The 12,500-nt window shown below is 43.7% G+C and overlaps 1 protein-coding gene across 1 annotated transcript; it reads right to left on the reverse strand.

The window, feature by feature from the left end:
* Positions 1–1,026: 1,026 nt before the first annotated feature.
* On the reverse strand, positions 1,027–12,466 carry LOC119812201 (protein SCO1 homolog, mitochondrial). The gene is made up of 6 exons (XM_038326671.1): positions 12,214–12,466; positions 11,024–11,114; positions 8,570–8,767; positions 7,724–7,816; positions 6,916–7,031; positions 1,027–1,817 (listed from the first exon to the last, which is right to left on the reverse strand). The coding sequence occupies exons 1-6, from the start codon at positions 12,442–12,444 to the stop codon at positions 1,686–1,688; spliced, it is 861 nt and encodes a 286-aa protein (XP_038182599.1). The 5' UTR covers positions 12,445–12,466; the 3' UTR covers positions 1,027–1,685.
* Positions 12,467–12,500: the final 34 nt, after the last annotated feature.

A 12,500-nucleotide genomic window follows, 5' to 3' on the forward strand; every position in this document is an offset into this window, starting at 1 on the left:
GCCTATCATGAAGTGGTTTGCTACAACTGAGTGGTTTAAACAGGAGACATCCATTTTCTTAAGGTTCTGGAGATCAGCAGTCTACAACGGAGATGTGAGAAGTTGGTTTCTTCTACACACCTCTGTGGTTAGTGGATGGACACCAGTTTCCACCTGTTCTCCTGGGTCCTCATCTCCTACGTTTTTAGGACACCAATATTACATTAGGGAGGGCCTAACCTAACAGCCTCATTTTAACTAAATGACCTCCTTAAAGACTTAATCTCCAAATACAGTCACATTCTGACATGACTGATTCCAGGACGTGGACACATGAACTGTGAATGACATGATTTAGCCTGTAACAGATACAGGGTACTCTTTCACAGTGATGTTTAAGTGTTCACATTAGGCTTAATGTATGTACTGAGACGTTAAAATGCAGGAGATAAGCCCGCATCATGCGCACATAAAAGCTGACTGGTGTATGGAAAGAATGCTTTCCAACAAGGCTTATTTGTAGCACTTTTGGACTTACTGGAAAGGCTCAAGTTGAAATGTGCCAGCCAAACCCAGGTATTAGGGCAGTTTAATTCAGAAACAAAGTCAAGTCAAGATACATCATTACTCAACTAGCATGGTCTTTTCTTTTTCTGGAGACAGTTTCACTGGGTATCCCGGCTGGCCTCAAATTCATAGAGAACCACCTGCCTCTGCCTCTGCCTCTGCCCTGAGTGCTGGGACTAAAAGTGTTTGCCACCATGCCCAGGGCAACAGCATTTTCTGGAACAGCTGCTGACAACCCCTGGTTATGCTTACTGTTTCTCCATGAGGCACCTGATCCAGGTGTGGACTCGTATCATTAGCCTGTCAGTCATCTGTTCCCAGGAAACCCAGGTGTCTGTATGTCACCCAGACAAGAGGTGAGCTCCAAGTCTGGGAGCCTGCATTTAACAAGCACCAACCTACCCACCCATTTCAGCCTGCAGCCTCTGCCCTGACTATGGGTGCACTAGGTACCCACTCTCCACAGAAGCCAAGTGACACTTTTCCAAGTTGCTAAACTGATTACATCTTTATTTTATGTGCTGTATAATCTGGCATATGAAAAAAAAAACTAGACCAGTCGTAATTAATATCCTCATTTCAATTTGGTTTATCACTGAAAACCAGCCAAATCACTTAGTTTAAAAAAAAAAAAAATAACAAAAGCAAAAATTGAGCCAAGAGTTATGTCCACACAGAAGTTTTCTCCTTTAGTTGTCCATGCAGCAGTTGCTGAGGGAATGAAATGCAAACCTGACAGTTACACTCCTCTCCAAGGAAGACTGAACTCTATGCTCAAGTATAAAGATGACTTGAAAGTCTATCTTGACTATCAACCATCGAAACACAAGAGCACTGTGGAAATTATACGCTGCTGTAGAATCTGGCCCCACAATTTGTCCGAGCAAGGTCCCAGATGCTATTGGGGTATCAGTGCTGCTCCAAGGGCCATTCCTACGGGCCTGGGAGGCCTGTTCTGCTTACCCTGGCCCTTTGGACTTATGGTAGCTACGGGGCAGACTCATTTGGCTGAGCCCAAGGGCAACATCTTAAGTAGAACGATGATCTCAGGATATGAAGGCCATGTTGTATAGAGGCTCCTCTGGGAGACAAAGTCCTCAACAAGACAGTCAGTCCTGTGTCTGGTGACACCACTCTAGCTACCTCCTCTTGTGTGACCTCATGTGTGCAGCAATTGAACCAGCTATTTCTGCCGCCTTCTTGTTTTGGCCAAAGTAATCGAGAAACTCTCCATCTGGTCCCACCAAGTACATTATTATTGTATGATCAACCTGTAAAGAAGAGAGGAAGAGACATGTTACTGAAGAGAAAGAGGCTGCAGGGTAAGAGACATTAACATCGGTGCTTAAATAACCACTGTAGCATCTGCTCAGAGAAGCACTGTCTACCAAATGGGCCTGTGCTGACTGCAGCCAGGGACTACCTGAAAACCTCACATTCCAGAAATATGCAATGGCCGCTGCTGTGGGTCAGCTTAGGAATCTTTTGGTACAATTTTTCATATACTCACCTGTACATTCTCTGAGAGAAGAATTCACCTTCTGTCAGCCTTCATAAATACCCTACGCGGTAGAACAGCAAAGCTGTTTTGAAACACCTTCCACTTCTGAGGGTATCTCATCTAACCCCTTCTCCATTCATTCATGGGAGCCAGAGCAGGGCTCAGAACTACTCTGAGTAGTTCAGAACACAGTCTGGGTGTCCAACCTCATTACTGGCTCTCATTACTGCCAAATCTCCGCTTGCCATGGTTTATGAGTAGCCAGAAAACCAACCACTAGCTGAAGCATGTAATTTGCAAATTCTAATAGTGATTTAGTCAAGATATTGGTGATTCAAACAAAAACTGGAAGGCATTTTTCTCCCCTGGGAAATCTGCATTTGCTATTCAGAGCTTTGCAGCTGCAGCCGACTGCTTGGAAACCCCACTGGCCACAAATGCTGCTCTAGGAGCCTCTTCAATCCATCATCAATTCTCCTGACTATGATCTTAAAATGCCTCAGTTCCAATTCAAGTTGAGACTAGTCACTGCTTTTTACTATTCATTTCCACAATATTTTAAGAGTAAATATGGCATCCTAAGTCCTTGGAATTTGTTACAGGCTTGTTCGGCAAGACAGGAAAAGATAGGAATGCCAACACACATACCACCAAATGGAAACTCCCCAGAATATACCCCAACCCACATTATCTGGCCATGAGGCTATTACCTTTTTATACACACACATTCATAAGGAGATAGCAAATGGAAAGAGCCACTCGCTTGCCATCAGGAAAGAATGCCACCAGAGCTGAGACAGCTGGTGACTTCATGTGGAGAATTTACAGCAGGAGCCAGGCAAGGCCCGGAATTTCTCCTCACATTTGACAGAGGATTCAGTACTAAAACTCTGGCTGCCCCCTCAAGCCTTTCTCTGAAGCTTACACTCCTCTTTCCTTCACTGTTTCCTTTTTTAGAGAATTTTTGAAAATTTCACATACACATATATATACACACTCCACATACCCTTTCCTTTTTCCCTATGCACTTTTTTCCTTAAAAAACAGAATCCAGTATGTTGGACTTCTTTTAGCAGTCTGCAGTACAGAAATACAAACCCAGCAATTTCATATCCTTACTTCCTCAGTGTGTGTGCGTGGTGCTTATGTACATGTGGGGTGAGTATGTACACCCACACAGATGCAGAGGCCAGAGACCACGTTGGGTGGCCTCCTTTGTCACTCTCAGTCTCATTCCCTTGGAACAAGGTCTCTCACTAAACCTGCAGCATCGAGCCATTACAAACTTCCTGTTACTGCCCCAACAGTGCTGGAGTTTCAGGAGGGCATGACCATGCCTGGTTTTTAATTGGCTTCTGGGGCTGTAATCTCATCCCGTGCTTACACAACAGGCATGTTACCCCCTGAGCTACCACCCCACCCCTCGCTGTCATTTCAACCCAAGATAGGCATCCTCTATAAAGTAGCACAGGCTGGAGGGGAAGTTGCAGACACTTCTACGTGCCAAATTTGACCTGAAGACCCAGCACCTGTCCAGTTTCAAAGTCCACACCATTTTCTTATCGCTATGCTGCCACTATTTCCAATTCAACCGCAGGGGTGGCAAGTCGTATCTCTTAATATACATTTCTTTATCGCCTAAAAGAGTAGCACATGCACACCAGTCTTCCATTCTGGATTCCCCATGTCCTCTGGCTTTTCCAGCAGGGAACCACCGTCACTAGTTACTGCTATATTCGCAGAGAAATTCTCTCCATCTGCTATGTCCGTACCCAGCACCATCTACCACTGCCACACAACTGACACTTCATGACAGCCTACTGTCAGGCAACACAGAAACCACTGTTCTACATCAGGACAGATAAAGTAACTCTTCAAAAATAGTTGACTCGGGTTTCAGTCCTTAGTCTTTCCCAACAACGCTGTAGATTCACCTGTGAGCTAATTTCCAAGTAGCACCCATGTCGGTGAAAGCAGCTTTTACACCCTTCCGCACTGCCCTGAAGAGGGCCTACCAGATGCATCCTATCAACAACACACAAAACACCTGTTGTTTGGAACTCCAACAACCGTGTTTTCCCAACTCTAACAACAGGTGCTCAAACTTCCCAATCACAGCCAAACAGGATTTTAAAAAGATGTACCACTAAATAATCCCACTTTTTTCTTATGAATCTGTCTTAGCTTAAATTTAAAAAGCCATTAGTACTCGTCCTGAACTATTTCTAACATTTACATACAATAATGTGGCATTATGTCTATAATAATTATGTATATAGTATTGTGCAAATTTGGCTTTGTGGTGAAACCTATTTGGCATGCTCCATTTATATCCACTGTCTACAGATTTAATTCTCTCCCCACTGTCAGAGATCATGGAAATATCATCCCGTTACACCAAGGATAACCTTTAAGCGCTGCCCCCACTGGTCCTTAAACCCTAATGTATTTCCATCTATCCACAGCCTCAAGACATGGAGTCACACTAAAGAAAAACTCAGAAGAACCTAGGAAGTGTCTCCAGCTCCCCCTGTTGGCTGATTTAGCAAATAAATGCACAGCCATAAGTCCCTGAGCTCTGTCAGACCAGCAGGACAGTATGCAATCTAGGATACATCCTAGAAGGTCAAGGAAGTCTCCATAAAATCTATGTATGTGTACTTTATCCTTTAAGACAAAAATAACAACTATATTTCAGATTACCTGAATCACAAGTACAAATTTCAAGGCCTAACATGTGCTTGGTTTGTGATGAACTCACTGGCTCCAGGCGGTGCACTGCTGCAGACCCACAGATAACAAGGAATGATAATTTTTACTATGTAAAGGGCACCCGATGGAGGTAGACTATGCAATCAAGGGAAAAAAAATTAGAAAATTGTGAAGGTGTAGTTGACAGCATTGTGGGACCACAGAGGCTAGCTGCCTAACCCCATTCCTGCAGTTAAGAACAGCTTTGGTTTCAGTAAAATACTTGCCGTTTAAATGGAATGTTTCACTTGCTTTTATTTTTGAGACAGGGTCTCACTTATGTAGCCCTAGTTGGCCTGAAACTTGCTATGTAGATCAGACTGACCGCAAACTCACCAGGTCTGGTTGAACTCAAATGCTACAAATAAAACCAGCCATTGTGTTTACTTGAAGTTTTTTAACTTCAGTCTATAATAGAATTAACAAAATTTGTTTACAGCTGAAGATTAGCCCCTCTCAGGTGAACCAAACCAACCACTCTAACTGTGTGAAAGGGGAAAGTCTGACAAGTCCTTCACCCCTGTGGGGTCTCCTCTTTGACACTTGCACACTTTTCCACTTCACACTGCAGGGGCAGCAAGACAAAGACGCAGGAGAGCCAGACTACGCTTCCTGCAAACGTAGGGCTTCAGAAAAAATTCACTTTTTTTTTCTTGTCTTTTTCCCCCACGAATCCCAAGTTTCCCCAATGCTATAAGGCCTCAGGCTTGGAAAATATGGTGTCATGTTGGGCTTAACTGAGGCATTGAGGTCAAAAGTCTGTTTTATTCTGGCCATAGGCTATATGGGCACACAAGATGCTACAAGCTCAAAAGGGCTAGAGAGGGACTGAAGGGATGGCCGAGTGTGCCAGCGCTTACCGTGAAAGCAAGAAGAGCGAGAATTGCCTGCATCCAGGTGAAAGTCAACTATGGCCACAGACATCTGTATGTGCATACAGGGGAGCAGAGACTGGCAGATTCTGGAAGCTTGTTTATCAACATCACAGTCAGCATGTACACGCACGCACGCACGCACGCACGCACGTACAGGAGAAAAGGCACAAACTATAGTGGAGACACTATGCATATTGTTGTAGGGAAAGCCTCAGGATACTGGTAAATCAGTGACTCAGGGTCAGCCTCCCTATCAGTTTTACACATAAAATGAAATTTATAATTAATCACTTTACTTAACTAACATTATAGAAAACCCAGAGTAAGACAAATGGAAAAGAAAATCAATAACAATACTATAGCACCATGTCAACTCTGAATGCGCTGAGAAACAAGAACCTAGCTGACAAGAAAAGTCAGTCCTTTGCACACCATGAAACAACCAATCGGAAATGGGCTCAGTCACTCAAGACTTCCCAGACAACACTGATTAACAAGGAAACAGGTCCTTAAAGAACCACAAAGGTAAACTGGGCAGATGTCCCATCTCTCATTATCGAACCCCAAGCTGAACTTTGCAGACATTAAAACTTGTAGATAGTCTGTTATTTGAAGACTATTTTTTTTTCCTCTTGCTTTTCAATGAAATAAAAGACTCCCTGAGGATCGCACTGCTTCTAAAAAGGAACACCTGTCTTCCACCTCATCAAGGACCCGGGAGAACCAACGCAGATGCCGAGGAACTAACACTGAAGAGCACTGAAGCCAGTGACGCTCTTCTGAATCCAGCACGGAGCCTGAGTATTTGCTTTTACAACTGTGCGCAACTAGGGAAGTCGGACAAGCTATGGAATAAATGTAAATTAAGCAATAAACACCCACCTTTCAAAAATATGTGCTATTGGAATTTCAAATAATTTACGGTAGCCTCAGCTTCCTTTTTAAACGTGATTTTTGTTTTATGTATTTGAGTGTTTGCCTACATGTATGTGTAATCATGTGTGTGCCTAGTGCCTGTAGAGTCCAGACATTGGATCCCTTGGAACTGGATTGATACTCAACTATGAACCACAATGTGGGTACTGGGAACTGAAGCAGGTTCTTTGGAAGTGCTCTTAATCACTGAGCCATCTCTTCAGCCCTTCAGGTTTTCCTTTATCTCAGAAGCCAGTCAGCATGTAAAGTATGTGAGAACCTGGGACCTGAGGCCAGGCGAGAAGCTGAAGCTGAGCATTTACTTACTATGTAGTCCTCATCTTCATCCTTAGGGCCAGGGCTGTAGTAGACCCTGTATGCTCTGGCCACTCCATCAATCTCTTCTTTTGTGCCAGTCAAACCAACCAATTTGGGAGAAAATTCTAGATATAAACATAAGAAAGACAGTGAAAATGAAAGACAAGAAATATAACAATCTTTATTTAAAATAAAACCAAAATAACAGAAAAATATACATAAATAAAAACCCTAATGAATAAAAACACTGTAAAGCAGCTTTGGTGCCACTTTGTTCCTGAGTCACCAAACATTTCTGCATGATTTAAAGAAAAACAGACCCAGAGAAGAAATGAAAATTCTCCCATGATAGATGTTGGATCTTTAGTGACTACAATAAAGATCTAGAGGAAACATATTCTAGTTACTTAGATTATGTTTTAAATTGACTTAGTTACAAACACATCTAAGTGAGGATTCCTGAAGTACTTCAGGCTTTTCACTGGATCAGATGGAAAGATACTTAGTTCAAGAGGCTGGTAAGATGGCTCAGTGGGTATGAGAGGTTTGTGTAGTGGTTTGAAAGATTTTGGTCCCCAAGAGAGTCGCACTATTAGGTGTGGCCTTGATGGAGCAGGTATGATCTTATTGGAGGAAGTATGTCACTATGGAGGTGGGCTCTGAGGTCTCACATATGTTCATGATACCATCCAGTGTCTCCTGCTGCCTGTGACTCTCAGCTCCTGCTGCAGGTCTGCATGTTGTCCTGTCACATCACGATGACAATGGACTATATCTCTGCAAATGTAAGTCAGTCACCCAATTAAGCAAAACACACCTTTCACATAAGCTGAGATGGCTTCTTTTGTGTCCCTTTCTGGGTCAATGGTGATGAAAAGTGGAGTTAAATTCGGCAGGGACGGAATACTGTCTGAAAGAAAGTTTCAATTAGTCCAATAGTCACCATAAGGGAAGAGACAGAGAGAGACGGACAGACAGAGAGAGAGAGAGACAGAGACAGACACAGAGAGAGAGACAGAGAGAGACAGACAGAGAGAGAGACAGAGACAGAGACCCAGCAACACTAGAGACAGTGGAGCAGCAGCAAAATGTCAGGGGAGAACAGGACAGATTAGACTCTCTGGAGTGGAGGAGGAGTTTCTGCCTGTGATGGCACCAGTCAGCCGTTCCACCAAACACCCCTGCTGATACATAACGGCTGCTACCCCAGATTACGTCTGGTAGCCATCTCACTTCCTAATGCAGTCCAATCCCTGCAGCTTTTCCTACCGTAGCTCAGGGACGAGGTTATCAATAAAGACTGAATACACCAAAACAATTTAAAGAGGCATGCTTCCTTCTAATTGCTTTTAATGGACACAAATAAAACATAACCTGCCACTCCAGACTTCCTAATCTAATAACTATCAATGTCACTGGGGAAGCACAATGAGAATGTTCCAATAAAAGGAGATAGTGGCACAATGACATTTTGAAGTGACCTGACATTTGGCACCCAAAAAAGCCTCCTTAGGAAGAGAGCAGGGTCCTGGAATCACAGCATCTAGCTGAACATGGAAACTTTATGTTCTTACAGACCAAATAGTTACAACACCCTGTCTGACACACTACAGGAGGTGAGAAACAGTACCGTTCAACAGTGCAGTTAGGACTGTGTTCTTACCTATTTCATCTACAACTTGAATCATTTTTTCTAGTTCTTCTGGACAGATATCAGGGCAATGAGTGAAGCCAAAATAAATCAATACCCACTGGCCCAGGTAGTCCTTGTCAGTCTTGGGCTCGCCATCATGAGTTGTGAGGGAAAAGGGTCCTCCTAGTAAAGGCTTTCCAATGCTGCGATGTCGTTGCTTCTCCAGCTCTTAAAGAGATACACCAAACAAGTCATTGTAACCAGAGTCACTGAAACATCTGACAAAGTTAGCATAACACTAGTAACAGTATGTGGGTGGAGTGGGAGGTAGAAAATAAATATATCAGCTTTCAAGACACCAACAAAAATATTGTCAGAAAAACAAGCATAAAATAAGAAAATTAAATGCTGTAACACATAGTAAGCACTGGAATGAGTGGTAAAAAAGTGTTCTCCTAGAACAACCCAGCACTAAGATGTTCAGCGTGGGGGTGAGGGCGCCTGGAGGCTGGGTGTGCTAGAGGCAGCTTCAACAGAAAGGGAATGTTGATGGGACCTTAGTTTTGTATAGAAAATTCAATAAACAAAGCAAATAAACAGGAATAAGTGTTACTAATGGAAAGCCGGAACAATGGGCGGGAAAAAAATGGAATGCTCTCTGTAGTATTAAGACAATCAGAGGTACTGGTATGAGTTAATGGTTTCCATATACAGGGATCCTCCAACAAAAAGGAAAAAGTTATTTTTGTTGTTGAGAAATGCTGAAATAAGCTGAAACAAATAAAGTTCAAGGAGAGCCAGTGGCAGAAGGAAAACCCAAGGATGACTGAAAACAGGATCCTGTGTGAACAGCAAGCTCGTTTCCAGTTTCATTTCTGATACTGTGATAAAATAGTCAAAAACAAACTCAGGGCCGGGAGGTGGTGGTACCCGCCTTTAATCCCAGCAACTCTGAGTTGGAGGCCAGCCTGGTCTACAAGAACGCGTTCCAGAATAGTCAGGGCTACACAGTGAGACGCTGACTCAAAACAAAACTAAAGAAACTCGGATGAGAAGGGGTTTATCTAACAATTCCTGGTATAACCCATGTGTGGGGAAGTCCGAGTGGGAGGCGCATGCAGCAACTAGTAAATTATACCCACAGTCTAGAGGAGAGAGATAGAAACTATGCATGCATACTTTAGCTAGCTTTCTATATTCTTACTAAGTACAGGGCCCCAAACCAGGAAATGGGGCTGCCTGCCACTTTCAGGCTGGGTTTTTCCCCAAAGTCCATTAGGACAATCAAGAAAATTCCCAAGGTGATATATGTTCACAGGCCAACTGCTAAAATTCTAATGCCTCTGCATTCTCACTCCCGTATTCTAACATTTCTCTTTATTAACAGCATCAAGAAACTCTAAATAACTCATTTAAACAATATTTATCCAAATTTTTAAACCAAATCTCAAAGTCTTAGAATATCCAGTAAAATATAAAGTTTGTTTTCTTTTAATAATCCTGTCAACATTTCGAGATGGCATTTCCTAGTAGTTCCTGGCTTTCCCTCCATCACAGGCAGCCTGTTCCTGTCCACTGCTGCCGCCCTAACTGGTCTGCATTACCTACTCTCCATGCCTGACCTCTAGGAAGTCTTCTCAGATACCAATGTTAAAGGCCCTCACATACCCTGCCCTGCCCTCCAGCCTGGAAGAATGCCATCCAGTGAAAGCTTTGGTTTCTGTGTCTGCCTCCTTGTCAACTGCATTCCAACCGCTGGGCATCTCAGTCATCTTTGCACCCACCCTCGGGACTTCCAACTGCCCACATCCAACCTATTTACAGTTGTCTTCCCAAAGATTAAGCAGCGTCATTTTGGATTCCATCCTTGAAAAGTTAAAGACAACGATGGAAAAATATGCAAAACTAAATGCTGCAGTCTGGTTAATTATATCAATTTTAATTTTTTAGTTGTCCATGACCATATAAAATGTCAACAATGGGAGAGGGGTTGGATAAAAGCTATATGGAGACTTTTCTTTGCCATCTTCACAACATCCTAAATCAGTAAATCTAAAATTATTTTTAAATTAAAAAAAGTAAAAACAGGGCAGGGCAACAGCTCAGTGGATAAAAGTGCTTGATATAAAAACCTGACTACTTAGGCTCAATCCCAGGAACCCACCATGAAGTAAAGAAGACACTAGCCAGGCAGTGGTGATTCATGCTTTTAATCCTGGCACTCAGGGGGCAGAGACAGGCAGATCTCTGAGTTTGAGGTCATCCTGGTCTACAGAACTAGTTCCAGGACAGCTAGGGCTGTTACACAGAGAAACCTTGTCTTGGAAAAGAAAAAAAAGAATACACTAGAACCAACTCCCAAAAGTTGTCTTCTGGCTTTCGCCATGGCATGCTTGCACCTGAACTCACACACACACAGGTATAAACAAACAAAATAAAAAGTTCAAAAACAAAAAAAGATGGTCCAAAAGAATGACTACTTACGTTCTATCTTTTCTTTCTTGAAGTATTTCATTCCAGCCAATAAAGATCCTCCAATGGCAAAAGTCAACGCTAGAGACTTCCAAGAAACGGGCTACTGGGGCAGAGAGTTGAACCAAATAAACAAGTAAGATGCAAACTTCTAACCATGCTTTACCTATTACAAAGTTTTCATAGCACGTATATACACACAAACCATTATCACACATGTTCAATGTTTTAGGCTACTTTGGGATACATCCTGAAAGTTTCTGTGAATACAGTAACATCTACTACAAAAGCACTCATTTCCAGGGCAAAGTTAGTTACCCAAGCTAATTTAAAAACAATGTAAGGGTTGAAGACGGAGCTCAATTAACTGGTAGAGTGCTTGTTTGACAAGTACCAAACCCCTGGGTTCCATGCCAGGCACTGAGTAAAACCGGGTGTGGTGATGCACACCTGTAATCTTAACGCGCTGGGAGGGGAAGGCAGGAGGATCAAGCTCAAAGGCATTCTTGGTGAAATATCAAGTTCTACGCCAACCTGAGATATGAGAGACCTGGTCTCAACAAACAGCGCAAAGTCCGTAACTGATTACTATTGGCTCAAGCTGCTACTGTACTCTTTAAAACCTAAAATGTTTGCTACCTGTGCCTAAGATTTGCCCTGCTCCCCAAGTCCACATTTCTTACAAGCACGAGCAAGGCAGAGGCTCTGAATTTGAGTCACAACTAGAACAAGAGGAAGAAAAAAAAAAAAAAACAGGAGAGGAAGGGAGGAAAAAAGGAGGAGGAGGAATACCCAAACGCAGCAGAGGCCCACATTTTTGCTTCAATTTCAACTTACACAATGAAGCACTGAAGGGGGAATTCAATTCAGTGAGATTATAAAAGTGCTCTGAATTTTGAATCATGATAAAGTTGAGATCCTTAAAACCTAGAATTGATTTTTTTTTTTTTTCTGGAGCAAAAGCCCGGGTTGTGACGGCGCGGAGGGTGAGTGAATTTCTCAAGTTCTGTCGAGGCAGGGACTACTGGCTGACTAGCAACCAGTTCTGTCAAGGCTAGGATTACCGGCGGACCAGGAAGCAAAGTGACTCCATGGCCCTTTCAGGGCACGCCAGGGAGTTCTGAGGTTGGTGACCTAGCCGGACCCGGAGATACCGGGCTGCAGAGAGTGGTGAGTCCGGAAGGCTCCATGTAAACACTCACCCCGGGCTTCATGCGGCGCGACCCGGCTTGGCCGCCCTTGGGCTCCGGCCCTTTGGCCCCTGGCGGTGGCGGCGCGGCGCTGAAAGCCCGGATCCCCAGGCGGCAGCGCGCCTCTCGGGGGCACAGACTCCCCACCGGACCCCAAAGCCCATGGCCGTGAGGAAACAGACGCCAGAGCTGGCGACACTGCGGTCGCATCACCGTACAGCAAGCCCGCATCAACGCCGCCATGAGTTTAGGAGACCCCGCCTCCTTTGGGCCGCCCCTTTATTTCCGCAGGAGCTTCC

The sequence above is a fragment of the Arvicola amphibius genome, chromosome 4, assembly GCF_903992535.2.
Source record: "Arvicola amphibius chromosome 4, mArvAmp1.2, whole genome shotgun sequence".
Taxonomy (NCBI): domain Eukaryota; kingdom Metazoa; phylum Chordata; class Mammalia; order Rodentia; family Cricetidae; genus Arvicola; species Arvicola amphibius.